General features: G+C 44.1%; 1 protein-coding gene across 3 annotated transcripts in view; it reads left to right on the plus strand.

Annotated features, from left to right (window-relative positions):
- Positions 1 to 27,828, plus strand: part of NR1H4 (nuclear receptor subfamily 1 group H member 4) — a 329,336-nt gene that overhangs the window by 85,394 nt on the left and 216,114 nt on the right. For 2 of the 3 annotated variants that reach the window (XM_077265582.1, XM_077265583.1), the window contains one exon: positions 390 to 755. In XM_077265582.1, coding sequence (XP_077121697.1) covers positions 390 to 755 — 366 coding nt within the window. Of the gene's footprint in view, positions 1 to 120; positions 227 to 389; positions 756 to 27,828 lie in introns of all 3 variants that reach the window. The other variant, XM_077265584.1, reaches the window with a different exon arrangement.

The following is a 27,828-nucleotide window of genomic DNA, read 5'->3' on the forward strand; positions in this document are numbered from 1 at the left end:
TCCAATATTCAGAATAGCTTAATTATTGTTGTCTATGTGGGTACCTAAGATGCTTCGTTTTGTGGGTTATCTACTACAGTGGTGAGACCATTCATCCCATCTTTCCTTTAATCATTTTAGTGATTTGATCGGGACTGTTGAAAACCCAACTTCTGAAAAGATAAAGCATAGAAAGATGCCAAGTTGTGCAAGATCCAATTACCCATATTATACAACAGCCATAATAGTGAGTGCCAAGTGCAGGTTACACCAAGGTTGGGGGGGAGCCAAATAGTCTAAATACATTAATTTAAATATAGCATATATAATGAAGCAGATAAGCATGGTCTCTTCTAGTGAATGATTGACATTGTGTATCACTGAGTTTTCTATATTTTTTGTTCTACTAGGCCTCCATTCAGTGCACGCTCGTTCGCCAGACCATGACGCACAAGGACCTTCATATTCTACTCCCTACAACCATATGCAATTTTCTACAGTTCATCAACCACTCACATCTTCACCATATCATGTTAATTCTGGATATTACCCACAACAACCTGAAGACTGGTGCCCCAATGGAATATATGATCTAAAACGGATTCCTTCAGACAGCCTTTTTTCTATAGACTCTGAAATAGTGGATTTGCCTCCAGCTAAAAAGACCAGGGTCAGTCCCTATGGTTGCAGGGTCAAAGGAGACGAATTGTGTGTTGTTTGTGGAGACAAGGCTTCTGGATACCATTACAATGCCCTAACCTGTGAAGGATGCAAAGGTAAGAAGAGTTAAGCCTTTACTGTATATGAAGATCATTTCGATGAGCTCCTTTGCTTTCCACAGAATTGTAGAAGACCTATTTAAAGGTTTCATTCTGGAATTACTTTATCAAATGATATGTCACAAGAAATCAATTACCCCTCATTGAGATGTAATACACTGTTTGTGCTATCTTCCTACCATTATTACCTTTCTATGCTTGCATTACTTTCCACTAATTTTCTTCTACCTTTCTTCTGGGCCAAAGGTTTCTCCAGGAGATTACACACAGTATGTCATAGCAATCATTATCAGAGCTGTGGTTGTTTAAATTTATAAATATACAGTATACTTCCAGCATAATTTCTCTAAATTCAAGGACTATAACACTTTGAACATGCATGACCTTGACTATAGAGATTGTTTTCACGCCCATAATAACCTTCCTTACGTTATAGTAAGGCATTACACAAAGCCTGAGACTGGGTGTCCTACATAGACAGCAGAGCATTACTTTCCAAATATACAACACCAGTTCCAAAAAAGGTGGGATGCTGCGTAAAATGTGAAGAAAGCAAGAATACAATGATTTGGAAATCTTGTATAGCAAATTTTATTTACAACAGAACATAGGTCATGAATTAGAAATTGAAAGTCAGACATTTTTCCTTTTATTTGAAAAAATATACTTGTTTAGAAAACAATGGTAGTAGCAACACATCTCAAACAATTTGGGACAGGGTCATGTCTACCATATAGTGTCACCTCTTCTTTTTACAAAAAATCAGTAAGCGTCTGGGAAGTAAGGACACCAATTTCTGGAGCTTTGGGAGAGGAATATTGTCCCATTCTTGTTTGATGTAGGATTCTAGTTGGTCAACAGTCCTGGGTCTTCTTTGACAGAGTTTTTTCTATCATTGTACACCAAATGGCACATCCAAATCAAATAAAAAATAGCATAATTTTATTATTTTCCAAACAAGTAACAATACCATGTTTCTATAGGTGAAAGGTCTGGACTGCAGGCAGACAGTTCATCACCCGAGCTCTTCTTCTGAGATGTCATGCTGTTGTGATAGATTCAGTATGTGATTTGGCATTGTCTTGCTGAAATATGCAAGGCTTTTCCTGAAATAGACATTGTCCTGATGAGAGCATTTTTTTTCTAATACCTCTATAAAATGCTCAACATTGAGAGTTCTTTTGAAAATGAGTCAACTACCCATGCGATAGACACTAATACAACCTAAAACATCAGAGATGCAGGCTTTTTAATTGTATGTTGGTAACAAGTTGAATACTCCCTCTCCTCTTAAGTTTTTATTAATCTGACTATAGAGTACTTTTCCATATTTAATGAGCTTTGGCCCAGAGAAGGCAGCAGCCTTTCAGAATTTTGTTAATTTATGGCTTCTCTTTGCACGATAGGGCTTTAACTTTTGTGCATTGTATGGCAAACTATGTTTACAGGGAATGATTTCTGGAAGTATTCCTGAGCCCATGCAGGGATTTAAATGACAGAATCATGTCTGTTTTAATGTAGTGCTACCTGAGGGTCCAAGTCAACTAGGCTATATTGTGCAGCTATCCTGCATAGAATGTGTTATATTACATCTTTTGCAATCTACCAGTATGTATGAATGGTCAACATATGCCTAAGTTTATTCAGGCACAATTTTATCATTTGATATCATGTCATCACTAAGTTCAAGACATTATTCTTAAATGAACTCAAAACAATGGACCATAATTATTTGATCAATGTCTACTCCAAATGATGTGTTCTGCTAGAATGTTGAGGCCATTACTGTATATGAACCAACTTCACGAGTGGGTATCAACTTATAGCTTGTCTATGGTTTAATAAATCACAGTATATGGCATGCATAGAGGCATAGCAGATTTAATGACAATGTCAACAAAAGCATGGTGGCATTTTTTTAACCCCTTAACGACTGCTGATACGCCTTTTAACGGCAATTAAGGGACATTATTCCTCAGTGCCGCTTTTTAACGGTGCTGAAGAATGAGAGTATAGTACCGCCCTGTGGCTGCGATTTCCTAGGGTGTCAGCTGTATATGACAGCTGACACCCTGCAGTTTCAGACCCGACCAGTTTTGCAACCGATCGGGGTGAATGAACCCCTTAAATACCACTGTCAATCGCTACAGAAATATTTGAGTGGTTACAAGGGGGTAACAAGACCCCCTTAGTAACCATCGGACCCCCGTGATGAGATTCGCGGGTCCAGATGGTTACCATCGTACCTTGAGGTCATGTCATGACCCAAGGGTACCTTGACCTATGAGATCCAGCTATAAGCTTGGTCTCTCAGGCTGTGTCAGTGAGACACTGACAGTCTCATGCACTGCAGTACATGAGTACAGCAGTGTATGAGACCAGTGATCAAACTGAAAATTATACCTGTCCCACAGTGGGACTAAGGCTGGTTTCACACTTGCGTTTTTGTCTGCATGCGTTTTTAAAAAAAAACGCATGTGTGAAAAACGCATGTAAACGCGGTAAAACGCATGCGTTTTTTAGACGCATGCGTTTTTATAGAAAAACACAAGAAAACACAAGAAAACACAAGAAAAAACAAGAAAACCCTAACCCTACCCCTACCCCTAACCCTAACCCTAAACGTGACTGAAATACGTGGCACTGAAATACGTGCAACTGAAATACGTGGTACTTAAATACGTGGCACTCAAATACGTGGCACGTGGCACTTAAATACGTGGCATGTGGCACTTAAATATGTGCCACGTGGCACTTAAATACGTGGCACGTGGCACTTAAATACGTGGCACGTGGCACTTAAATACGTGGCACGTGGCACTTAAATATGTGCCACGTGGCACTTAAATACGTGGCACGTGGCACTTTAATACGTGGCACTTAAATATGTGGCACGTGGCACTTAAATACGTGGCACGTGGCATACGTGGCACTTAAATACGTGGCACGTGGCACTTAAATACGTGGCACGTGGCACTTAAATATGTGCCACGTGGCAATTAAATACGTGGCACGTGGCACGTGGCACTGAAATACGTGATACGTGGCACTTAAATACGTGGCAATATGACTGTCAGAAAATGTTCATTAAACGGTTAGGGGTGAGGTTAGGGGTAGAGTTAGGGTTAGGGTTTGGATCCCTTTATCACCTTGATGGTGGTGGGTGGCTTTTCAGTGTGTTTTCTGTTTTTTTTCTATAAAAACGCATGCGTTTTTAGCGCAAACAAACGCATGTGCTTAAAAACGCATGCGTTTACATAGACAGCAATGCATTTTTTTGCCGCGAAAAAACACATGCGTTTTTTCGCTGCAAAAAAACGCGCAAGAAAATACTGCAGGTAGCATTTTTGAAAATGAACGCATGCAGACAAAAAACGCATGCGTTTGAAAACGCGACCAAACGCATGTGCAAAAAAACGCATGCGTTTTCAATGTTAAATATAGGAAAAAAAAACGCATGCGTTTTTTGTGCAAAAAACGCTGCAGACAAAAACGCAAGTGTGAAACCAGCCTAAGTGAAAAAGTAAAAAAAAGTAAAAAAGTAAAATAAAATATGTAAAAAAATTGTGAAAAGCCATTTTGCCAATCAAAACGCAACGTTTGTGACAAAATAAACAGAAAACTGTACACATAATTGGTATCGCTGTGTCCTGAACAACCCGCTCTGTGAAACTGGCAAGTTTATTTATTCAGTATGGTGAATGCTGTGAAATAAATAAGTAAAAATCGCACCCAAAATGTTGCTTTTTCATCATAGTGACTCACAAAAAAGTGAATAAAAAGAGATAAAAAAGTCTTATGCAAAAAAAATTATATAAATGAAAACTCCAAATCGTCACACAAAAAAACAAACCCTAATATGGCCCATTCAGCAAAAAATAAAAAATAAAAAAGTCATTTCTGTAAAATATTGTTCTTAGTGTGTAAAAATACCAAAGCATAAAAAAATATAAATCTGGTATCACTGTAATCGCACCGACCCGACGAACAAATGGGTCTTATAACTTTTAACGCATGGTGAACGGTGCAAAAACTTAAAAATAAAATCATAAACTCAATTGCTGTTTTTTGTTCATTCTGTGTTTGAACACTCTTAATAAAAAGTGATCAAAAAATATAATGTACCCAAAAATGGTACCAAAAAAATCTGCAACTTGTCCTGCAAAAAATAAGCCCTCGTACAGCTGTTTGATAAAAAATGAAAAAGTTACAGCTCTCAGAATGTGACAATGAAAAAGTATTTTTGATGTGTGATAGCAGCAAAACATGCTATTTGTTCATTCTGCCTCCCAAAAATCAGAACAAGGCCCAGCTCACATTTATCCTGCGTTTTCCGCTGATCACTTGCGTCAGTTTTTTCGTGCAAATTCCCCAAAACCACGATTCAGAAAAAACCTAGATGGAGCCACTCACTTATGAGTCAGATGGAGTCACTTTGGACTGGTCTGTGTTTCAGTGGTGTCCCATAATTTTCGGTGTCTTTTTAGCGCATAGGTGTGGACGACTTCAGATCTGTGCAAGCCTAAAAAGAAGAATACCTCCGGAGCAGAAGCCAAATGCAGATCGAAGTGTCTCCATCTGCCTTATGGTGGGTGGTTCCTTTGGGGGTTTCATTTGAATCGCTTTTTCATGGGATTTTCATGTAAACCTCGACGTAAGTGCTCAGCATAGAACACAAGAATGTGATCAGAAGATCTGGAAGTGATCAGAAAACATTATGTACCCCAAAATGTTACCAATAAAACCCCTAATTTATCCCGCACAAAACCAGCCCTCACTAAGGTCTGTCATCTGTCACTGGAACTATTGGGGGTGTCCACGTTACGGGTAAAACAAAGACTCTGGAAAAGTGATGGGCCTCCTCTCAAATAAAATCCAGTGAATTCTGTGCTCTCAAATCCAAATGCCCCCTCCTTCTGAGCCCCTCTGTGCCTAAACCACTGTAAGCGGCTACATGTTTGGCATTATTATATTGGAGAGAAGGCACTTAATTTACTGGTGAAAATCGCCAGAAGCACCAGCTGGGCACAATATATGGGGGTGCTACAGTATATGGGGGCTCTACACTGTATGGGGACACAATGTATAGGTACTAGACTGGCAGATTTGCAATTCTCTGGAAAAAAAAACCCTGTCTTGGATGTTACAAAATAGTCACTACAGCCATAGATGAATTCATTGAGAAGTGCAATTTCTACAATGGGGTCACTTTTGGGGTTTCTCTGCTGTTCTGGCCCCTTCGGGGCTCCGCAAATGTCGCCCACAAACTGTTCTAGCAACATTTTTTCTACAAAAGCCAAATAGTGCTGCTTCCTTCTCAGCCATGACGTGTAGCCTAACAGTAATTTCTGACAACATATGGGGCGGCACTGCGTTCCGGAGAAATTGGGCAATAAATTGTGGGGTCTAGTTTCACCTATTAACCTTTGTGTACCAGACAAATTTACAGCAAATACAATAATTACATTTTTACCACTATTGTTATTATTATTATTTATTTATATAGCACCATTGATTCCATGGTGCTGTACATGAGAATGGGTTACATACAAGTTACAGATATAATAATAATAATAATAATTTTATTTATATAGCGCCAACATATTCCGCAGCGCTTTACAAATTATAGAGGGGACTTGTACAGACAATAGACATTACAGCATAACAGAAATCACAGTTCAAAATAGATACCAAGAGGAATGAGGGTCCTGCTCGCAAGCTTACAAACTATGAGGAAAAGGGGAGACACGAGAGGTGGATGCAGATATCACTTACAGTAAACAAACTAACAATGACAGACTGATACAGAGGGGCGAGGACCCTGCCCTTGCGGGCTTACATTCTGCAGGATTATGGAGACAATAGGTTGAGGGTTGCAGGAGCTCCAATGTTGGTGAGGCAGTATCGCCGGTAGTGATGAGGAGGCAGCGGGGTCAGTGCAGGCTGTAGGCTTTCCTGAAGAGATAGGTTTTCAGGTTCCGTCTGAAGGATCCGAATGTGGTTGACAGTTGGACACGTTGGGGCAGAGAATTCTAGAGGATGGGGGATATTCAGGAGAAGTCTTGGAGGCAGTTGGATGAGGAGCGAATAAGCGTGGAGGAGAGAAGGAGGTCTTGGGAGGACCGGAGATTACGTGAAGGAAGATATCCGGAGATTAGTTCAGAGATATATGGAGGTTATGGATGACTTTGTAGGTCAGTATTAGTAATTTGAACTGGATACGCTGAGGGAATGGGAGCCAGTGAAGAGACTTGCAGAGGGGGGAAGCGGAGGAATAGCGAGGAGAGAGATGAATTAGTCAGGCAGCAGAGTTAAGGATGGACTGGAAAGGTGCAAGGGTGTTAGCAGGGAGGCCGCAGAAAAAAATATTGCAGTAGTCCAGGCGGGAGATGATGAGGGCATGCACAAGCATTTTAGTAGATTGACAGTTGAGGAAAGGATGGATTCTGGAGATATTTGTGAGCTGGAGGCGACAGGAGGTGGACAAAGCTTGGATGTGCAGTTTGAAGGACAGGGCAGAGTCAAAGGTTACTCCGAGGCAGCGGACTTCCGGTACGGGGGAAAACATGATGTCGTTGATTGCGAAAGATAGGTCAGGTAAGGAAGATCTATGGGATGGAGGAAAGATGATGAGCTCAGATTTGTCCACATTGAGTTTGAGGAAGCGAGAAGAGAAGAAGGAGGATATGGCTGATAGATACTCTGGGATTCTGGACAGCAGAGCGGTGATGTCTGGGCCAGAGAGGTAGATCTGAGTTTCATCAGAATAGAGGTGGTACTGGAGTCCATAGGACTTTATGAGTTGTCCCAGGCCAAGTGTATAGATTGAGAAGAGTATGGGTCCTAGAACAGAGCCTTGGGGGACTCCAACAGAGAGAGGGTGGGATGAGGAGGTAGTGTGGGAGTGGGAGACGCTGAATGTGCGGTTGGAAAGGTACGAGGAGATCCAGGATAGGGCGAGCTCTTTGATGCCAAAGGAGGAGAAGATCTGTAGTAGGAGGCAGTGGTCAACTGTGTCGAAAGCAGAGGACAGGTCTAGAAGGAGGAGTACAGAGTATTGTCCGTTAGCTTTGGCGGTAAGTAGGTCGCTACTGATTTTGGTCAGGGCTTTCTCAGTTGAGTGATGGGGGCAGAAACCAGATTGTAGATTGTCAAAGAGCAAGTTAGATGAGAGGTAGGAGGAAAGTTTAGAGTGGAGGTGCTGCTCCAGGAGTTTGGAAACGAATGGGAGCAGTGATATTGGGTGATAGCTGGACATTGCAGTTGGATTGAGGGTTGGCTTTTTAAGGATAGGCGTGATTGTGGCATGTTTTGAAGCAGAAGGGAAGGTGCCAGAAGTTAGTGATAGGTTGAAGAGGTGGATTAGGGATGGGATAAGTGTGGTGGTGAGGTTGGGGAGGAGGTGGGATGGGGTCGAGCGCACAGGTGGTGAGGTGCGATTTGGAGAGGAGACAATTAAGCCCCCCTTCAGTGATGTTGGATAGGGAGGTTATGGGGTTTGGGCATTGGTCTGGTATACAAAGGGGTTGTGGTGGTTGAACAATGAAGACTTGCCTTGTCTGGTCGATCTTATTTTTAAAGTGTGTGGCAAAGTCCTCAGCAGAGATGAGGGAGGTTGGAGGGGGCAGTAGGGGGCAGAGGAGGGAGTTTAAGGTTTTGAATAACTGTTTGGGGTTGTAGGATAGGGAAGATATGAGGGTTGTGAAGTAGGCCTGTTTAGCAGAGGTGAGAGCAGATTTAAAAGCGATTGTTGCCTGTTTGAATGCAGTGAAGTCATCTTGCGAGTGTGTTTTCTTCCAACGCCGCTCTGCAACCCTGGACACTTGCCAGAGCTTTTTAGTGGTGTTATTGTGCCAAGGTTGTCTTTTGATACGTCGCACTCTGCCATGGACGAGAGGGGCAACCGTGTCAATAGCTGATGCGAGAGTGGCATTGTAGAAAGCAGCGGCACTGTCTGTGTCATGGAGTGAGGATACCACTTGATGCCAGTTGTAGGATAAAGTCAGAGAGTGTGTGGGTGTCTAGGTGTGCAAGGTTTCTGCGGGGGTGCACATGTTGCTGGACATGGGTGACCGGCGAGGTGGACAGCGATGAGAAGGTGAGCAGATGGTGGTCGGATAGAGGGAAAGGGGAGGTGGTAAAGTTAGATAGAGAGCAGAAACGGGTGAAGACGAGGTCTAGTATATGTCCGTCGGTGTGGGTGGCTGCGGAGGACCACTGAGTAAGTCCAAAGGATGAAGTAAGGGACAGAAGTTTGGAGGTTGTTGACTGAAGGGTATCAATGGGGATGTTGAAGTCACCCATGATGATGGTAGGAATGTCAGCAGAGAGAAAGTGAAGAAGCCAGGTGGAGAATTGGTCAATAAAGGCAGTGGCCGGGCCTGGAGGTCGGTATATGATGGCCACTTGGAGGTTGGAGGGAGAGTAGATGCGAACAGAGTGGACTTCAAAAGAGGGGCGGATAAGCGAGGGAAGAGGTGGGATTGTGTTAAAGGTGCAGTTTGAAGAAAGGAGAAGACACACTCCTCCACCATGTCTGTTGCCGGGGTGAGGGGTGTGGGTGAAGTGGAGGCCTCCATAACACAGTGCAGCAGGGGAGGCGGTGTCAGAGGGTGTTAGCCATGTTTCTGTGGGGCCGAGGAAGGCAAGATTGCGAGAGAGAAAAAGGTTGTGAATCACATGAAGCTTATTGCAGATTGACACTAAAATGTCATATTTCCACATCTCAATTTTAGAAAATTCTGTGAAGCAACTATTAGTTCAAAATACTCACTACATCCCTAGATGAATCCTTGACTGGTCTAGTTTCCAAAATGGGGTCACTTTATATGGGGTTTCTGCTGTTTTCACATGTCAAGGGCTCTTCAAATGCGACATGGCATTCACAATGTATTCCAGGCAAATAGCACTCTTTCCTTTCCTAGCCCTGCCACGTGCCCAGGCAGAAGTTTTTCACCACATATGGGTATAGTTGCATTCAGGACAAATTGCGCAATAAATTATTTGATCCGTTTTCTCCTAGCATCCATTGTTAAAATTACAAATTTGGGGCTAAAATAATATTTTTGTGAAAAAAATGAAAATTTTCAATATGACAACCTAATATTATCAGAGTCTGCGTAATACCTGTGGGTTCAAAATGCTCACTATACCCCTAAAGTCATTGAGGCGTGAAGTTTCCAAATTTAGGAAATTTGTGCTTTTTTTCCACTGCTTAGGCACATCAGGTGCTCTCCACACGCGACATGATGCCCATGGACCATTCCATCAAAGTCTGCATTCCAAAATGTCACTCCTTCTTTTCTGGGACCTACAGTGTGCCCAAGCAGTAGTTTCCTCCAAATATGGGGTATCAGCGTACTCAGGAGAAATTGCAAAACAAATTTTGGGGTCCATTTTCTCCTGTTACCCATGAGAAAATAACAAATTGAGGCTAAAAGTACATTTTTGTGGGTAAAATTGGATTTTTTATTTTCACAGCTATAAGTTATAAACTTCTGTGAAGTACCTGGGGGTTCAAAGTGCTCACCACACATCTACATACATTCTTTGAGGGGGTCTAGATTTCAAAATGGCATCACTTGTGGGGGGGTTTCCACTGTTTAGGCACATCAGGAGCTCTCCAAACGCGACATGGCGTCCGCTCTCGATTCCAGACATTTTTTGGTTCAAAAACTCACAGGGTGCTCCCTCCCTTCCGAGCCCTGCCATGCGCCCAAATAGCAGTATTCTCCCAAATATAGGGTATCGGCATACTCAGGAAAAATTGCACAACAAATTTTATGGTCCATTTCCTGTTACCCTTGTGAAAATAACAAATTAGGGGTTAAAGTAAAATTTTGGTGAAAAAAATTAAATATTCATTTTTCCGTTCCATGTTGCTTTAGTTCCTGTAAAGCACATGAAGGGTTAATACACTTCTTAAATGTGATTTTGAGTACTTTGAGGTATGCAGTTTTTAGAATGGTGTCACTTTTGGGTATTTTCTGACATATAGGACACCAAAGTCACTTCAAATGTGATGTGGTCGCTAAAAAATGGTTTTGTAAATTTTATTGGAAAAATGACAAATTGCTGATGAACTTTTAACACTTCTAACTATCTAACAAAATTTTTTTTTTTTTAAATTATGCAGATATAATAGACATCTAGTAAATGTTATTTATTATTTTGCGTAACATTACTTTCTGATTTAAGGGAATAAGAATTAAAAGTTTGAAAATTGCAAAATGTTTGACATTTTTGCCAAATTTCTGATATTTTCACAAATAAACGCAAGTCATATCGAATTTTACCACTATATTGAAGTACAATATGTCTCGAAAAAATATTCTCAGAATCAGTGGGATCCATTGAAGCATTCCAGAGTTATTACAGCATAAAGTGACACTAGTCAGATTTCAAAAATTTTGCATGGTCAAATGTGGGAGTAATATGCCATTAAGCTGCGTTTTTTACTTTGCAGCCCTACCTGTGGGGGTACTGTGGGCCATTATCTGGGTGTGACATTTTTAATCAACTTTCTCAGTCAAATGTGGAAACATGCTCTGTGTGTGAAATTTGTTTTCAGCTTCTGTGCGATAAATGTGGAGACAATGCTCTGTGGGTGAAATTTGTTAGCTTCCGTGGGATAAATATGGAAACATGCTCTGTGAGTGAAATTTGTAAGTTTATCAGGCCGGCTCACAGTGAACTGAGTGAACCACAGTTTCAATGACTGGCGTTTAACCTCTATGACGTCACCGCAGGTCACTGAAGCTGCGCTCTCAGCAGCTCAGTGTCTCCTAGATTTTAGCTTGAATGGTGGCATTATGCCATCGTTCAGCTTGAAATCCAGATGTAGCAGACATGGATTACAGCATGGAGCAGTATGGGTTATCTTCTCGTCGAACAGGTGAGGAATATGGTTGTTTATTATTTTTTGTCTTTTACAGGGAACATGGGCATTGATGGATTATAGGTGCAAAGGTGAGAATATCTTTGTTTTTGTTTTTTTAATAAATGTGTAAAAGAGGCTGTTGAGTTTTTTTCTGAAAAGAAAATTCTTCAATCAGTCTTTATGACTGCAGAAATATGACAGTTCTTTATATGTGACGAAAAATAATGCGGCACTCACCAGATAGATTGTGTATTCCAAAGTCCTTTTTATTTCATCCAAGTGATCACCTGGACCCGTTGAAGCGCTCACTGCGCAAAACGGCCGTCGTCCATCTGCGCGCTCCCTGCATGCCTCCCTGACCCGCAAATCCCACACAAAGTCTCTTGTTCACTTGGATGAAATAAAAAAGGATTTTGGAATAATCAATCTATCTGGTGAGTAATGCATTATTTTTCTTCACATATAAAGAACAGACTTGTATTTTCTTTGCTGAGCACCCCGTATTGGATATTAATGCTGGTTATTCAGTGCAAAAGGACCGTTCATCAGAGTAATGGTGAATAAACAAATCCTTTAATGCAGCCACTTTTGTCTTACTTTTGAAGAAATATGACAGTGTGCAATGTTCACACTGTCACAATAGCCCTAAATTCTCAGTGCAACTGGGCAGTCACATGACCACATGCATGCGCATTGCATCTTTGGAGGCCAACAAGAATGCTATCTCCTTGCTCAATGTTATATTTGCATTATTGTGGTCATGTCCTGACTAAATTGTCATCTGGTTCTCTGAATGTTCTAGTGAGACAAACAGGGGTCACATGCTGACTAGACTGACATAAGTATGCAAACATATTCATAAACGATGCATCAGCACACTGTGACTAATGAATGCATGAACTCAAATATTACTGCAAATGTTAAAAACACAAGGTACTTAGCATATTTTGATCAAAGAGCACAAAAGCCATGCAACTACGTCAAGGTGTACCTTTTAATATGGGTGGTCCCTAACCACAATATGTCTTACTTTTCTATGTGCCAAACCAGTCTTATCTGAATGGGGAGTGAAAAAGAAACCAGGCATAGCTCGGAATTAAAACCTTAAGTGGGAATGATAGGTGGATAAGGGTGCTTAGCAATGGAGGGAGTATTATTTTAATCCTAAAGGTGTACGGGTCAAAAAATTTTTTGTAGTACATATCAGGGGTTGTTGTGGCCCCTTTCAGGGTGCAGTACCCTTATCCACTCATCTTTCCTATGCAGGGTTTTCATTGCGACCTATGCCTTGTTTCCTTTTCACACCCCATTCATATGAGGCTGTTTTTGCACATAGAGAGGTAGGACATTTAGTGTTTGGGGGCCATCCATATTAAAAAGTGACCTTGACATGGTTGGATGGCTTATGATAACCCCCCCTGCTAACTACGTACCTTTACGTTTTTAACGCTTGCAACAATATTAGAGTTCATGTATTCATGAGTCACAGTGTGTTAATGCATCGTGTATGTATTTGTTATACATTGGCCACATACTGTATTTGTGTGTCACGATACAGCTGTTGGGTGACCCAGGGCCAGGGGCTCCTTTCCTGACCCTAACACTAGGAGGAGCCCTAGCTCGCTCTGCTCCCTAGGATACATCAGATGGCGAAGATGCCGGGGTTTCCGCCCTTGCCTTATCTCCTAAGTTAGCCCTCCATCTTTTCCCTTGCCCTACCCAGGGAAGAGGGGGTGCTACTGTGCGCCGCAGTACACCAACCCGACAAACAGGGCAACCCTGATAAGGGTTAACTGGAAACTCCAGACACACAAAATATTCACTCACATATAACAGCAGAATCCTCTGGGGTGTGCAGGAAGAGGAAAAAACAAAATAAAGAATGATAAGGAATTAGCACGCGTACAAACCATTACAGTCGCTAAGAACTCCTGACAGCCCCTCTGCCTTTGGATCGAGACATTGCGGCATGACGCGGGGTTCTGATTGTTGCCATGATGACCTGATATCGTCATGATGACATCCGAGTCACCAGAGCTCATGTGCAGTGCATGATCAGCAACTTTCCCTGTCAGTGCAGAGCTGACAGATTCTACAGCATGGGTATGCTGCTGCATCCTCATGCTGTAGAAACAGCCTGCAAAAAATGTCCCATAGTGGGATGAAGTAAAAAATTTAAAAAAAAAGGAAAAAAAAAATTAAATAATGGTAAAAATATTTTAAAAAACAAAAATAATATTAAAAAACAAAAGATATTATATCTATAAATAAATATTTGAATTAAAAAAATATAAACAATAAAGGTGCAAATATGTGGTATCGCCATGTCCGCAACGACCCGACCTATAAAACTGTCAAACTAGTTAACCCCTGTAGTGAACACCAAAAAAAAAAGTAAAAAACAAGGCAAAAACCAATACCTTATCATACCGCCGAACAAACAGTGGAATAAAACAAGATGAAAAAGACAGAAATAAATAAACATAGTACCGCTGAAAATGTCTTTGTCCTGCAAAAAACAAGCCACATACAGCTCCATCAGTGGAAAAATAAAAAAGTTATTGCTCTCAGAATAAAGCGATGCAAAAATAATTGTTTTGTCTACAAAATAGTTTTTATTGTGTAAACGCGCCAAAACATAAAAATGATATAAATGAGGTATCGCTGTAATTGTACTGAGCCGAAGAACAAAACTGCCTTATCAATTTTACCACACACCGAACGGCATAAAACATCCCCCCCAAAAAAATCTCTGAATTGCCCGTTTTTGTTCATTCTGCCTCACAAATTTAGGATTAGAAAGGGTTAAAAAAAAGGCATGTGCCCCGAAATGGTACCAATAAAAACATCAACTCATCACACAAAAAACAAGCCCTCACATGACTCTGTGAGCCAAAATATGGAAAAATTATAACTCTCAAAATATGGTGATGCAAAAACTATTTTTTTGCAATAAAAAGCGTCTTTTAGTGTGTGATAGCAGCCAAACATAAAAACCAGATATAAATCTGGTATCGCTATAATCACACCGACCCGAAGAATAAAGTCCTCTAATCTCTTATACCGCACAAGGAACGTCGTAAAAAATAAATAAAACCACCCACAGTTCATTTTTTCATTTTGCCTCCCAAAGATCGCAGTAAGGCTCGATGCACATTTATCCTACACTCTGCGCTGAGCACTTGCATCGGGGATTCCGTGTAAATCTCTGAAATGCGTGATTCAGACGGAATCTCGGGCAGAAGATTTCCTATAATGAGGCAGATGGAGGCATGTAGATGCCATCTGACCTGTGATACGGCGGTGTCTGTCTTTTTAGGATTGCATAAAAGTGCCATTGGCCACAGTTTTGTGCACTTCTGAAAAGAAGGACACCGCTGAACATGGGCCAGACGGAGTCCAGAGTAACTCTGGTACCTCATTATAGTGAATTGATCCCTCGGCGGTTCATCTGAATCACGTCACTCAGAGATTTAGATGGAAACCCCAAACTAAGTGGTCAGCGTAGAACGCTATGTAAAATGCTCCCAATAAAAGCTTCAACTCAATCCAGAAAAAAAAGCAAGTCCTCGCTCAGGTCTGCCATCTGTTAATGGAAATATAGGGGGCTTCCACGTTACTGGTAGCACAAAGTCTCAGGAAAAGCGAAATGACTCCATAATCCTCCAAAAGACATTCAGCAAAGAAATCATTTGAAGTGCTCAAAAGACATTTTATTCAGATAGTAATCGAAGATCACAACATTTATTATCATTGTTATCTTTTCACATTCATATCAGATCATTTCGACTGTAAAATTATAGTTTTGATATGTAAAACATTGCCTCCTCATATATCTGCCATAATACAAACATGTTCTTAGCTTTTTAGGTTGCATATTCCGGTGCTTCTCACAAAATTAGAATATCATCAAAAAATTTATTTATTTCGGTTCTTCAATGCAAAATGTGAAACTCATATATTATATAGAGTCATTACAGAGTGATCTATTTCAAGTGCTTATTTCTGTTAATGTTGATGATTATGGCTTACAGTTAATGAAAACCCAAAAGTCATTATTTCAGTAAATTAGAATACTTTATAATACCAGCTTGAAAAATTATTTTAAAATCCGAAATGTTGGCCTACTGAAATGTACGTTCAGTAAATGCACTCAATACTTGGTCGGAGCTCCTTTTGCATCATTTACTGCATCAATGCGGCGTGGCATGGAGGCGATCAGCCTGTGGCACTGCTGAGGTGTTATGGAAGCCCATGTTGCTTTGAGAGCAGCCTTCAGCTCGTCTGCATTGTTGGGTCTGGTGTCTCTCATCTTCCTCTTGACAATACCCCATAGATTCTCTATGGGGTTAAGGTCAGGCAAGTTTGCTGGCCAATCAAGCAATGTGATACTGTTGTTTTTGCCAAGTCCTGTTGGATAGGGTTGAGCGACTTTCATTTTTTTAAGATCGAGTAGGGTTTTGGGAAACCCGATTTTGTCCAGAGTCGAGTCGAGTGCAGTCGGCCGATTATCGCTAAAAGTCGGGGATCGACCGAAACACGAAACCCAATGCAAGTCAATGGGGAAGCATAGTCGGCAGTGAGTGGAGGCCAGGAAAACACCTACAGTGCCCATTTTAATGCCAAAAACATCCATTCTTGTTTCTGAAGCTTGCCAATCGTAATTAACTTTATAATAATAGTTGGGCATAGGGAATTGGGGGTCATTTGGCAAAAGTTGTGGGGGGAGTAGGGCTGGCTCAATTTTTTCGTGGGCCCAGGAAATGCGGACTACGTCACGGCGGTGTTGCAGGGAAAGGTAAGTATTTAAACGTTGCAAGTGCTGTGATCCTGAGCAAGCAGGGGGGGGCCCACTCGTTCGCATTGGCACTGGCACAGGGCCCCTCAAAGTACGGCGGTGTGTTTGCATGGCGGGGGCGCCTCCCACCAGCAGCGACACTTTTGCGTACTCTGAGGGGCCCTGTGCCAGTGACGTCGCCAACGAGTATGCCCCCCCCACCTGATGAAGGAACCTGCACTTTCATCTGCACCTTCCTCTTTGTCCCTGTGTAAGGTGGTATAACATGCGAGAAGGGGAACCTTACTTTCAGCAGGGTCAGATTCTGGCTGTGTAGAGTACAAGGGGAATGTAGTGGTCTAGGTCAATGTACCAGCAGACTCATTTAGCAGTGGCTGGGCAATGGGCAGGATGAGGAGGAAACAGATATAGGGCCAAAGAATAAAGTAGGCTAAATGCAGTTCAAAATTGGTAACAGGACTAAACAGGCGGCATTGCTTTGTTCAGTGGAGTAGCAAACCCAAGAGCAGCAGACACTGTTTCAAGGGCCTAACCACACTAGTAGGCCAAATGCAGTTTAATATCTGATAGTATAGGGCGAAAGGCAGAATGTGGAAGCTCAGCTTTGTTCAGTTGAGGACAACACCAGGGAGGGGCAGAAGCCGTTAGTAGGCCCTAACCACCATTTTGTTTTTTCAAAACCACTTAATGAGAGCCGGAAGGTTGAAGCTCAGCTTTATTTAGTTGTGGGCAACACCAGGGAGGGGCAGAAGCCGTTAGTAGGCCCTATCCACCATTTTGTTTTTTCAAAACCACTTAATGAGAGCCGGAAGGTTGAAGCTCAGCTTTATTTAGTTGTGGGCAACACCAGGGAGGGGCAGAAGCCGTTAGTAGGCCCTATCCACCATTTTGTTTTTTCAAAACCACTTAATGAGAGCCGGAAGGTTGAAGCTCAGCTTTATTTAGTTGTGGGCAACACCAGGGAGGGGCAGAAGCCGTTAGTAGGCCCTATCCACCATTTTGTTTTTTCAAAACCACTTAATGAGAGCCGGAAGGTTGAAGCTCAGCTTTATTTAGTTGAGGGCAACACCAGGGAGGGGAAGAAGCCGTTAGTAGGCCCTATCCACCATTTTGTTTTTTCAAAACCACTTAATGATAGCCGGAAGGTTGAAGCTCAGCTTTATTTAGTTGAGGGCAACACCAGGGAGGGGCAGAAGCCGTTAGTAGGCCCTATCCACCATTTTGTTTTTTCAAAACCACTTAATGAGAGCCGGAAGGTTGAAGCTCAGCTTTATTTAGTTGAGGGCAACACCAGGGAGGGGCAGAAGCCGTTAGTAGGCCCTATCCACCATTTTGTTTTTTCAAAACCACTTAATGAGAGCCGGAAGGTTGAAGCTCAGCTTTATTTAGTTGTGGGCAACACCAGGGAGGGGCAGAAGCCGTTAGTAGGCCCTATCCACCATTTTGTTTTTTCAAAACCACTTAATGAGAGCCGGAAGGTTGAAGCTCAGCTTTATTTAGTTGTGGGCAACACCAGGGAGGGGCAGAAGCCGTTAGTAGGCCCTATCCACCATTTTGTTTTTTCAAAACCACTTAATGAGAGCCGGAAGGTTGAAGCTCAGCTTTATTTAGTTGTGGGCAACACCAGGGAGGGGCAGAAGCCGTTAGTAGGCCCTATCCACCATTTTGTTTTTTCAAAACCACTTAATGAGAGCCGGAAGGTTGAAGCTCAGCTTTATTTAGTTGAGGGCAACACCAGGGAGGGGAAGAAGCCGTTAGTAGGCCCTATCCACCATTTTGTTTTTTCAAAACCACTTAATGATAGCCGGAAGGTTGAAGCTCAGCTTTATTTAGTTGAGGGCAACACCAGGGAGGGGCAGAAGCCGTTAGTAGGCCCTATCCACCATTTTGTTTTTTCAAAACCACTTAATGAGAGCCGGAAGGTTGAAGCTCAGCTTTATTTAGTTGAGGGCAACACCAGGGAGGGGCAGAAGCCGTTAGTAGGCCCTATCCACCATTTTGTTTTTTCAAAACCACTTAATGAGAGCCGGAAGGTTGAAGCTCAGCTTTATTTAGTTGTGGGCAACACCAGGGAGGGGCAGAAGCCGTTAGTAGGCCCTATCCACCATTTTGTTTTTTCAAAACCACTTAATGAGAGCCGGAAGGTTGAAGCTCAGCTTTATTTAGTTGTGGGCAACACCAGGGAGGGGCAGAAGCCGTTAGTAGGCCCTATCCACCATTTTGTTTTTTCAAAACCACTTAATGAGAGCCGGAAGGTTGAAGCTCAGCTTTATTTAGTTGTGGGCAACACCAGGGAGGGGCAGAAGCCGTTAGTAGGCCCTATCCACCATTTTGTTTTTTCAAAACCACTTAATGAGAGCCGGAAGGTTGAAGCTCAGCTTTATTTAGTTGAGGGCAACACCAGGGAGGGGCAGAAGTCGTTAGTAGGCCCTATCCACCATTTTGTTTTTTCAAAACCACTTAATGAGAGCCGGAAGGTTGAAGCTCAGCTTTATTTAGTTGAGGGCAACACCAGGGAGGGGCAGAAGCCGTTAGTAGGCCCTATCCACCATTTTGTTTTTTCAAAACCACTTAATGAGAGCCGGAAGGTTGAAGCTCAGCTTTATTTAGTTGTGGGCAACACCAGGGAGGGGCAGAAGCCGTTAGTAGGCCCTATCCACCATTTTGTTTTTTCAAAACCACTTAATGAGAGCCGGAAGGTTGAAGCTCAGCTTTATTTAGTTGTGGGCAACACCAGGGAGGGGCAGAAGCCGTTAGTAGGCCCTATCCACCATTTTGTTTTTTCAAAACCACTTAATGAGAGCCGGAAGGTTGAAGCTCAGCTTTATTTAGTTGAGGGCAACACCAGGGAGGGGCAGAAGTCGTTAGTAGGCCCTATCCACCATTTTGTTTTTTCAAAACCACTTAATGAGAGCCGGAAGGTTGAAGCTCAGCTTTATTTAGTTGAGGGCAACACCAGGGAGGGGCAGAAGCCGTTAGTAGGCCGTAACCAAAGTTGAAGGCCAAATGCAGTTTAATTTCTGATACTATAGGCCGAAAGCCAGAAGGTGGAAGCTCCGATTTAGACAGTGGAGGACAATTTGAATTATGGACTGCAGACATACTTAGTAGGCTGTCCTCTGTGGACCATGCATCCAACACATTAACCCATTGTGCCGTAATGGACACGTAATCTTCCGTGGCCATGCCTACAGGTCCATGCGTCTGTTGTCAGGTGCACCTTTGTACTCACAGATTGCCAGAGTGCATGGACAATGCGGTCTTCTACAAGCTGGTGGAGGGTTGGGATGGCTTTTCTCGCAAAAGAAGTGTCGACTGGTTAGCTTGTAGCGTGGTACAGCGTAGTCCATCATGGCCTTATTAATAGTAAATAAAATATATAACTAGGCTCTATGAACTTTTAAATAGGTTCCAGGGGTACACGGGCAGCATTGGTGTGGTCAGTGGAGGAGTATTGCAAGTAGGGGCCGCAGACAGGCTCACAAAGGCCTAAAATAACAAACAGTAGGCAGTCATGGCAGTTTGAAATCGGTTACATGGATACACAGGCAGGCACTCCAGGCAGCATTGTGGTCAGTGGAGGAGTATTGCAAGTAGGGGCCGCAGACAGGCTCACAAAGGCCTAAAATAACAAACAGTAGGCAGTCATGGCAGTTTTACATCGGTTACATGGATACACAGGCAGGCACTCCAGGCAGCATTGTGGTCAGTGGAGGAGTATTGCAAGTAGGGGCCGCAGACAGGCTCACAAAGGCCTAAAATAACAAACAGTAGGCAGTCATGGCAGTTTGAAATCGGTTACATGGATACACAGGCAGGCACTCCAGGCAGCATTGTGGTCAGTGGAGGAGTATTGCAAGTAGGGGCCGCAGACAGGCTCACAAAGGCCTAAAATAACAAACAGTAGGCAGTCATGGCAGTTTGAAATCGGTTACATGGATACACGGGCAGGCAGCTTGGTGGTGAGTGGAGGAGTATTTAAAGTAGGGACCGCAGACAGGCTTCAAAGGCCTAACATAATAAAATGGGCTGGCTGTAGGCACTTTATAATTGGTTCCAGGGGTACACGGGCAGCAGTGGTCTGGTCAGTGGAGGACTAGTGGAAGGAGGGAGCGCAGAAAGGCTTCAAAGGCCTAAAATAACAAACAATAGGCTCATGGCAGTTTTACAGCGGTTACATGGATACACGGGCAGGCAGCTTGGTGGTCAGTGGAGGAGTAGGGACCGCAGACAGGCTATCAAAGGCCTAAAATAACAAACAATAGGCTCATGGCAGTTTTACAGCGGTTACATGGATACACGGGCAGGCAGCTTGGTGGTGAGTGGAGGAGTATTTAAAGTATGGACCGCAGACAGGCTTCGAAGGCCTAACACAATAAAATGGGCTGGCTGTAGGCACTTTAAAATTGGTTCCAGGGGTACACGGGCAGCAGTGGTCTGGTCAGTGGAGGCCTAGTGGAAGGAGGGACCGCAGACAGGCTTCGAAGGCCTAACACAATAAAATGGGCTGGCTGTAGGCACTTTAAAATTGGTTCCAGGGGTACACGGGCAGCAGTGGTCTGGTCAGTGGAGGACTAGTGGAAGGAGGGAGCGCAGAAAGGCTTCAAAGGCCTAAAATAACAAACAATAGGCTCATGGCAGTTTTACAGCGGTTACATGGATACACGGGCAGGCAGCTTGGTGGTCAGTGGAGGAGTAGGGACCGCAGACAGGCTATCAAAGGCCTAAAATAACAAACAATAGGCTCATGGCAGTTTTACAGCGGTTACATGGATACACGGGCAGGCAGCTTGGTGGTGAGTGGAGGAGTATTTAAAGTATGGACCGCAGACAGGCTTCGAAGGCCTAACACAATAAAATGGGCTGGCTGTAGGCACTTTAAAATTGGTTCCAGGGGTACACGGGCAGCAGTGGTCTGGTCAGTGGAGGCCTAGTGGAAGGAGGGACCGCAGACAGGCTTCGAAGGCCTAACACAATAAAATGGGCTGGCTGTAGGCACTTTAAAATTGGTTCCAGGGGTACACGGGCAGCAGTGGTCTGGTCAGTGGAGGACTAGTGGAAGGAGGGAGCGCAGAAAGGCTTCAAAGGCCTAAAATAACAAACAATAGGCTCATGGCAGTTTTACAGCGGTTACATGGATACACGGGCAGGCAGCTTGGTGGTCAGTGGAGGAGTAGGGACCGCAGACAGGCTATCAAAGGCCTAAAATAACAAACAATAGGCTCATGGCAGTTTTACAGCGGTTACATGGATACACGGGCAGGCAGCTTGGTGGTGAGTGGAGGAGTATTTAAAGTATGGACCGCAGACAGGCTTCGAAGGCCTAACACAATAAAATGGGCTGGCTGTAGGCACTTTAAAATTGGTTCCAGGGGTACACGGGCAGCAGTGGTCTGGTCAGTGGAGGCCTAGTGGAAGGAGGGACCGCAGACAGGCTTCGAAGGCCTAACACAATAAAATGGGCTGGCTGTAGGCACTTTAAAATTGGTTCCAGGGGTACATGGGCAGCAGTGGTCTGGTCAGTGGAGGACTAGTGGAAGGAGGGAGCGCAGAAAGGCTTCAAAGGCCTAAAATAACAAACAATAGGCTCATGGCAGTTTTACAGCGGTTACATGGATACACGGGCAGGCAGCTTGGTGGTCAGTGGAGGAGTAGGGACCGCAGACAGGCTATCAAAGGCCTAAAATAACAAACAATAGGCTCATGGCAGTTTTACAGCAGTTACATGGATACACGGGCAGGCAGCTTGGTGGTGAGTGGAGGAGTATTTAAAGTATGGACCGCAGACAGGCTTCGAAGGCCTAACACAATAAAATGGGCTGGCTGTAGGCACTTTAAAATTGGTTCCAGGGGTACACGGGCAGCAGTGGTCTGGTCAGTGGAGGCCTAGTGGAAGGAGGGACCGCAGACAGGCTTCGAAGGCCTAACACAATAAAATGGGCTGGCTGTAGGCACTTTAAAATTGGTTCCAGGGGTACACGGGCAGCAGTGGTCTGGTCAGTGGAGGACTAGTGGAAGGAGGGAGCGCAGAAAGGCTTCAAAGGCCTAAAATAACAAACAATAGGCTCATGGCAGTTTTACAGCGGTTACATGGATACACGGGCAGGCAGCTTGGTGCTGAGTGGAGGAGTAGTGCAAGGAGTGTCTGTCCCAGTACTCCCAAAATATAAATAGATGTTAATGTCTCGCAAAACAACCAAAACAAAAAAAAAGGTGGCATACTTAGGTACAGGGGTGGGCTCATCTGCTGTGTTTCTGACATAGTAATTTGGCAGTAACTATTTAATGGTGCCAATATAGGACACAGACACAGACTACTTTAAGTTGCATCATAGATGTCTACAAATTTGTATTGTCAGTGCCAGACATTGAATGATGTCAGCGAATAGACTAAAGATTGGTGGAGCTGTGCGACATAATTTTGCACGTGGTAGAGCCCAGTTTGAGCTGGGGTAGGGGGGAACTCTCTTGAGGCCGGCGGGACCGCCCCAGGGCCACTCATGTTACAACGGTGTGTCTGACGTTGGGTGCGCACCACCACCGCCAGAGACACTACATTGTACTATGAGGGACCCAGTAGCAATGCCGTCAACCAAAAGCGAGCACACCCACCTCTTCAGACAAACAGCAGTCTCACGGGTGCTTGCGCCAAGTCGCGATACCACGGCCCCGTGTGGGGAGTTTGGCCATTTAGGGAGGTGTAAACATGTCGTATGCTGTACAATCTGCAGCAGCAAATTAGACATTAGAAAAGTAATTCACAGGCAAGAGCTTTTCATAGGAAAGCTAGGTGTCGGCCGGGCAAGGTGGGGCAAAAGATTTTGAAATCCAGTTGTGGTTCATTTTAATGAATGTTAGATCGTCAACATTTTGGGTAGCCAGACGAGTCCTTTTTTCGGTTAATATTGACCCTGCAGCACTGAATACTCTTTCTGATAGGACACTTGCTGCCGGGCAAGCAAGCTCCTGCAATGCATATTCTGCCAATTCTGGCCAGGTGTCTAATTTGGAGGCCCAGTAATCAAATGGGAATGACGGTTGAGGGAGAACATCGATAAGGGATGAAAAATAGTTAGTAACCATACTGGACAAATGTTGTCTCCTGTCACTTTCAATTGATGCAGCAGTACCTGTCCTGTCTGCGGTCATAGCAAAATCACTCCACAACCTGGTCAGAAAACCCCTCTGTCCAACGCCACTTCTGATGTGTGCACCCCTAACACTCCTAGTCTGCTGCCCCCTGGAGCTCGTGTGAGAACGATCACGTGCGCTGTGTGCTGGGAATGCCTGAAGCAAACGGTCAACAAGAGTTGATTGTTTGGTTGCTAATATTAGTTCCAAGTTCTCATGTGGCATAATATTTTGCAATTTGCCTTTATAGCGTGGATCAAGGAGGCAGGCCAACCAGTAATCGTCATCGTTCATCATTTTCGTAATGCGTGTGTCCCTTTTTAGGATACGTAAGGCATAATCCGCCATGTGGGCCAAAGTTCCAGTTGTCAAATCTCCGGTTGTGATTGGTTGAGGGGCAGTTGCAGGCAAATCTACGTCACTTGTGTCCCTCAAAAAACCAGAACCCGGCCGTGACACGCAACCAATTTCCTGTGCCCCCGTGAAAGTTTCCGCATTAAAAATATACTCATCCCCATCATCCTCCTCGTCCTCCACCTCCTCTTCGCCCGCTACCTCGTCCTGTACACTGCCCTGACCAGACAATGGCTGACTGTCATCAAGGCTTCCCTCTTCCTCTGGTGCAGACGCCTGCTCCTTTATGTGCGTCAAACTTTGCATCAGCAGACGCATTAGGGGGATGCTCATGCTTATTACGGCGTTGTCTGCACTAACCAGCCGTGTGCATTCCTCAAAACACTGAAGGACTTGACACATGTCTTGTATCTTCGACCACTGCACACCTGACAACTCCATGTCTGCCATCCTACTGCCTGCCCGTGTATCCTCCCACAAATAAATAACAGCACGCCTCTGTTCGCACAGTCTCTGAAGCATGTGCAGTGTTGAGTTCCACCTTGTTGCAACGTCTATGATTAGGCGATGCTGGGGAAGGTTCAAAGACCGCTGATAGGTCTGCATACGGCTGGCGTGTACAGGCGAACGTCGGATATGTGAGCAAAGTGCACGCACTTTGAGGAGCAGGTCGGAGAACCCAGGATAAGTTTTCAATAAGCACTGCACCACCAGGTTTAAGGTGTGAGCCAGGCAAGGAATGTGTTTCAGTTGGGAAAGGGAGATGGCAGCCATGAAATTCCTTCCGTTATCACTCACTACCTTGCCTGCCTCAAGATCTACTGTGCCCAGCCACGACTGCGTTTCTTGTTGCAAGAACTCGGACAGAACTTCCGCGGTGTGTCTGTTGTCGCCCAAACACTTCATAGCCAATACAGCCTGCTGACGCTTGGCAGTAGCTGGCCCATAATGGGACAACTGGTGTGCAACAGTGTCATCTGCCGATGGAGTGGTTGGCCGACTGCGTTCTGTGGAAGAGCTGTAGCTTCTGCAGGAGGACGAGGAGGAGGAGGAGGGGGTGCGAACGCCTACAGCCAACTGTTTCCTAGACCGTGGGCTAGGCACAACTGTCCCTAAATTGATGTCGCCTGTGGACCCTGCATCCACCACATTCACCCAGTGTGCCGTGATGGACACATAACGTCCCTGGCCATGCCTACTGGTCCATGCATCTGTAGTCAGGTGCACCTTTGTACTCACAGATTGCCTAAGTGCATGGACGATGCGCTGTTTAACATGCTGGTGCAGGGCTGGGATGGCTTTTCTGGAAAAAAAGTGTCGACTAGGTAGCTCGTATCGTGGTTCAGCGTACTCCATCAGGGCTTTAAAAGCTTCGCTTTCAACTAAACGGTAGGGCATCATCTCTAACGAGATTAGTCTAGCTATGTGGGCGTTAAAACCCTGTGTACGCGGATGCGAGGATAAGTACTTCCTTTTTCTAACCAGAGTCTCATGTAGGGTGAGCTGGACTGGAGAGCAGGAGATCGTGGAACTTTCGGGTGTGCCGGTGTACATGGCAGACTGAGAGACGGTTGGAGACGGTATTGTTTCCGCCGGTGCCCTAGATGCAATATTTCCTCCTACTAAACTGGTGATTCCCTGACCCTGACTGCTTTTGGCTGGCAAAGAAACCTGCACAGATACTGCCGGTGGTGCGGAAAATGGTGGCCTTACAGTGACGGAAGGGATGTTGCGTTGCTGACTAGCTTCATTGGCCGAGGGTGCTACAACCTTAAGGGACGTTTGGTAGTTAGTCCAGGCTTGAAAATGCATGGTGGTTAAGTGTCTATGCATGCAACTAGTATTTAGACTTTTCAGATTCTGACCTCTGCTTAAGCTAGTTGAACATTTTTGACAGATGACTTTGCGCTGATCAGTTGGATGTTGTTTAAAAAAATGCCAGACTGCACTCTTCCTAGACTCGGATCCCTTTTCAGGGATTGCAGACTGAGCTTTAACCGGATGGCCACGCTGTCCTCCAACAGGTTTTGGCTTTGACACGCGTTTTGGGCCAGATACGGGCCCGGCAGATGGAACCTGTTGCGATGTTGATGCCTGCTGCGGCCCCTCCTCCACCTCCGCTTCTGAACTACTGCCGCCTGCACCCTGTTCCCCCAATGGCTGCCAATCGGGGTCAATAACTGGGTCATCTATTACCTCCTCTTCGAGCTCGTGTGCAACTTCGTCTGTGTCACTGTGTCGGTCGGTGGTATAGCGTTCGTGGCGGGGCAACATAGTCTCATCAGGGTCTGATTGTGGATCTGTACCCTGAGAGGGCAATGTGGTGGTCTGAGTCAAAGGAGCAGCATAGTACTCTGGCTGTGGCTGTGCATCAGTGCACTCCATGTCAGAATCTACTTGTAATGGGCATGGCCTGTTAAATGTTTCACTTTCTAAGCCAGGGACGGTATGTGTAAAGAGCTCCATGGAGTGACCCGTTGTGTCGCCTGCTGCATCCTTCTCTCTTGTTGTAGTTTTTGCTGAGGAGGACAAGGAAGCGACTTGTCCCTGACCGTGAACATCCACAAGCGACGCGCTGCTTTTACATTTACCAGTTTCGGAAGAGGAGGCAAAAGAGCTAGAGGCTGAATCTGCAATGTAAGCCAAAACTTGCTGTTGCTGCTCCGCCTTTAAAAGCGGTTTTCCTACTCCCAGAAAAGAGAGCGTTCGAGGCCTTGTGTAGCCTGACGACGAAACTGGCTCCACAACTCCAGACTTAGGTGGAATATTTTTATCCCCACGACCACCTGATGCTCCACTACCACTACCATCATTACCAGCTGACAATGAACGCCCACGACGACCTCTTGCACCAGACTTCCTCATTGTTTAAAAATCGTAACCAAACTAACTTTATTTGTTGCTGTCAAACAACTTACACGGTGAGCTATAACTTCAGTATGATTTCAATATCCCTTAACAGGTTGGTGAGACCACAAGGAAAATCAGGCACAATGTTACACACTCTGTTTTCTGTGACACCAAATCACAGAGATGACACACACGCAGGACTGTCACTCAAGCACTAATGTCAATATTAATCTCCCACCTAATTTATTTTTTTTTTTTTCTCTGTGAGACTTTAGAAACCAAATAATATTAAAAAAAAAAAAAAAAAACAAGGCTTTCTATGGCCCACTGAATGAGAGGGACAGAGGTGGCACACCCAGGAGTCAAGACTGGCACACAAGCTGAAATGGCAATATTACTCTCCCACTGTTTTTTTATGTATTTTTTTTTTATTTTCAGGGAGACTTTAGAAACCAAATAATATTAAAAAAAAAAAAAAAAACAAGGCTTTCTATGGCCCACTGAATGAGAGGGACAGAGGTGGCACACCCAGGAGTCAAGACTGGCACACAAGCTGAAAGGGCAATATTACTCTCCCACTGTTTTTTTATGTTTTTTTTTATTTTATTTTCAGGGAGACTTTAGAAACCAAATAATATTAAAAAAAACAAAAAAACAAGGCTTTCTATGGCCCACTGAATGAGAGGGACAGAGGTGGCACACCCAGGAGTCAAGACTGGCACACAAGCTGAAATGGCAATATTACTCTCCCACTGTTTTTTTATGTATTTTTATTTTTATTTTCAGGGAGACTTTAGAAACCAAATAATATTAAAAAAAAAAAAAACAAGGCTTTCTATGGCCCACTGAATGAGAGGGACAGAGGTGGCACACCCAGGAGTGAAGACTGGCACACAAGCTGAAAGGGCAATATTACTCTCCCACTGTTTTTTTAGGTATTTTTTTTTTTATTTTCAGGGAGACTTTAGAAACCAAATAATATTAAAAAAAAAACAAAAAAACAAGGCTTTCTATGGCCCACTGAATGAGAGGGACAGAGGTGGCACACCCAGGAGTCA

The sequence above is a fragment of the Ranitomeya variabilis genome, chromosome 5, assembly GCF_051348905.1.
Source record: "Ranitomeya variabilis isolate aRanVar5 chromosome 5, aRanVar5.hap1, whole genome shotgun sequence".
Taxonomy (NCBI): domain Eukaryota; kingdom Metazoa; phylum Chordata; class Amphibia; order Anura; family Dendrobatidae; genus Ranitomeya; species Ranitomeya variabilis.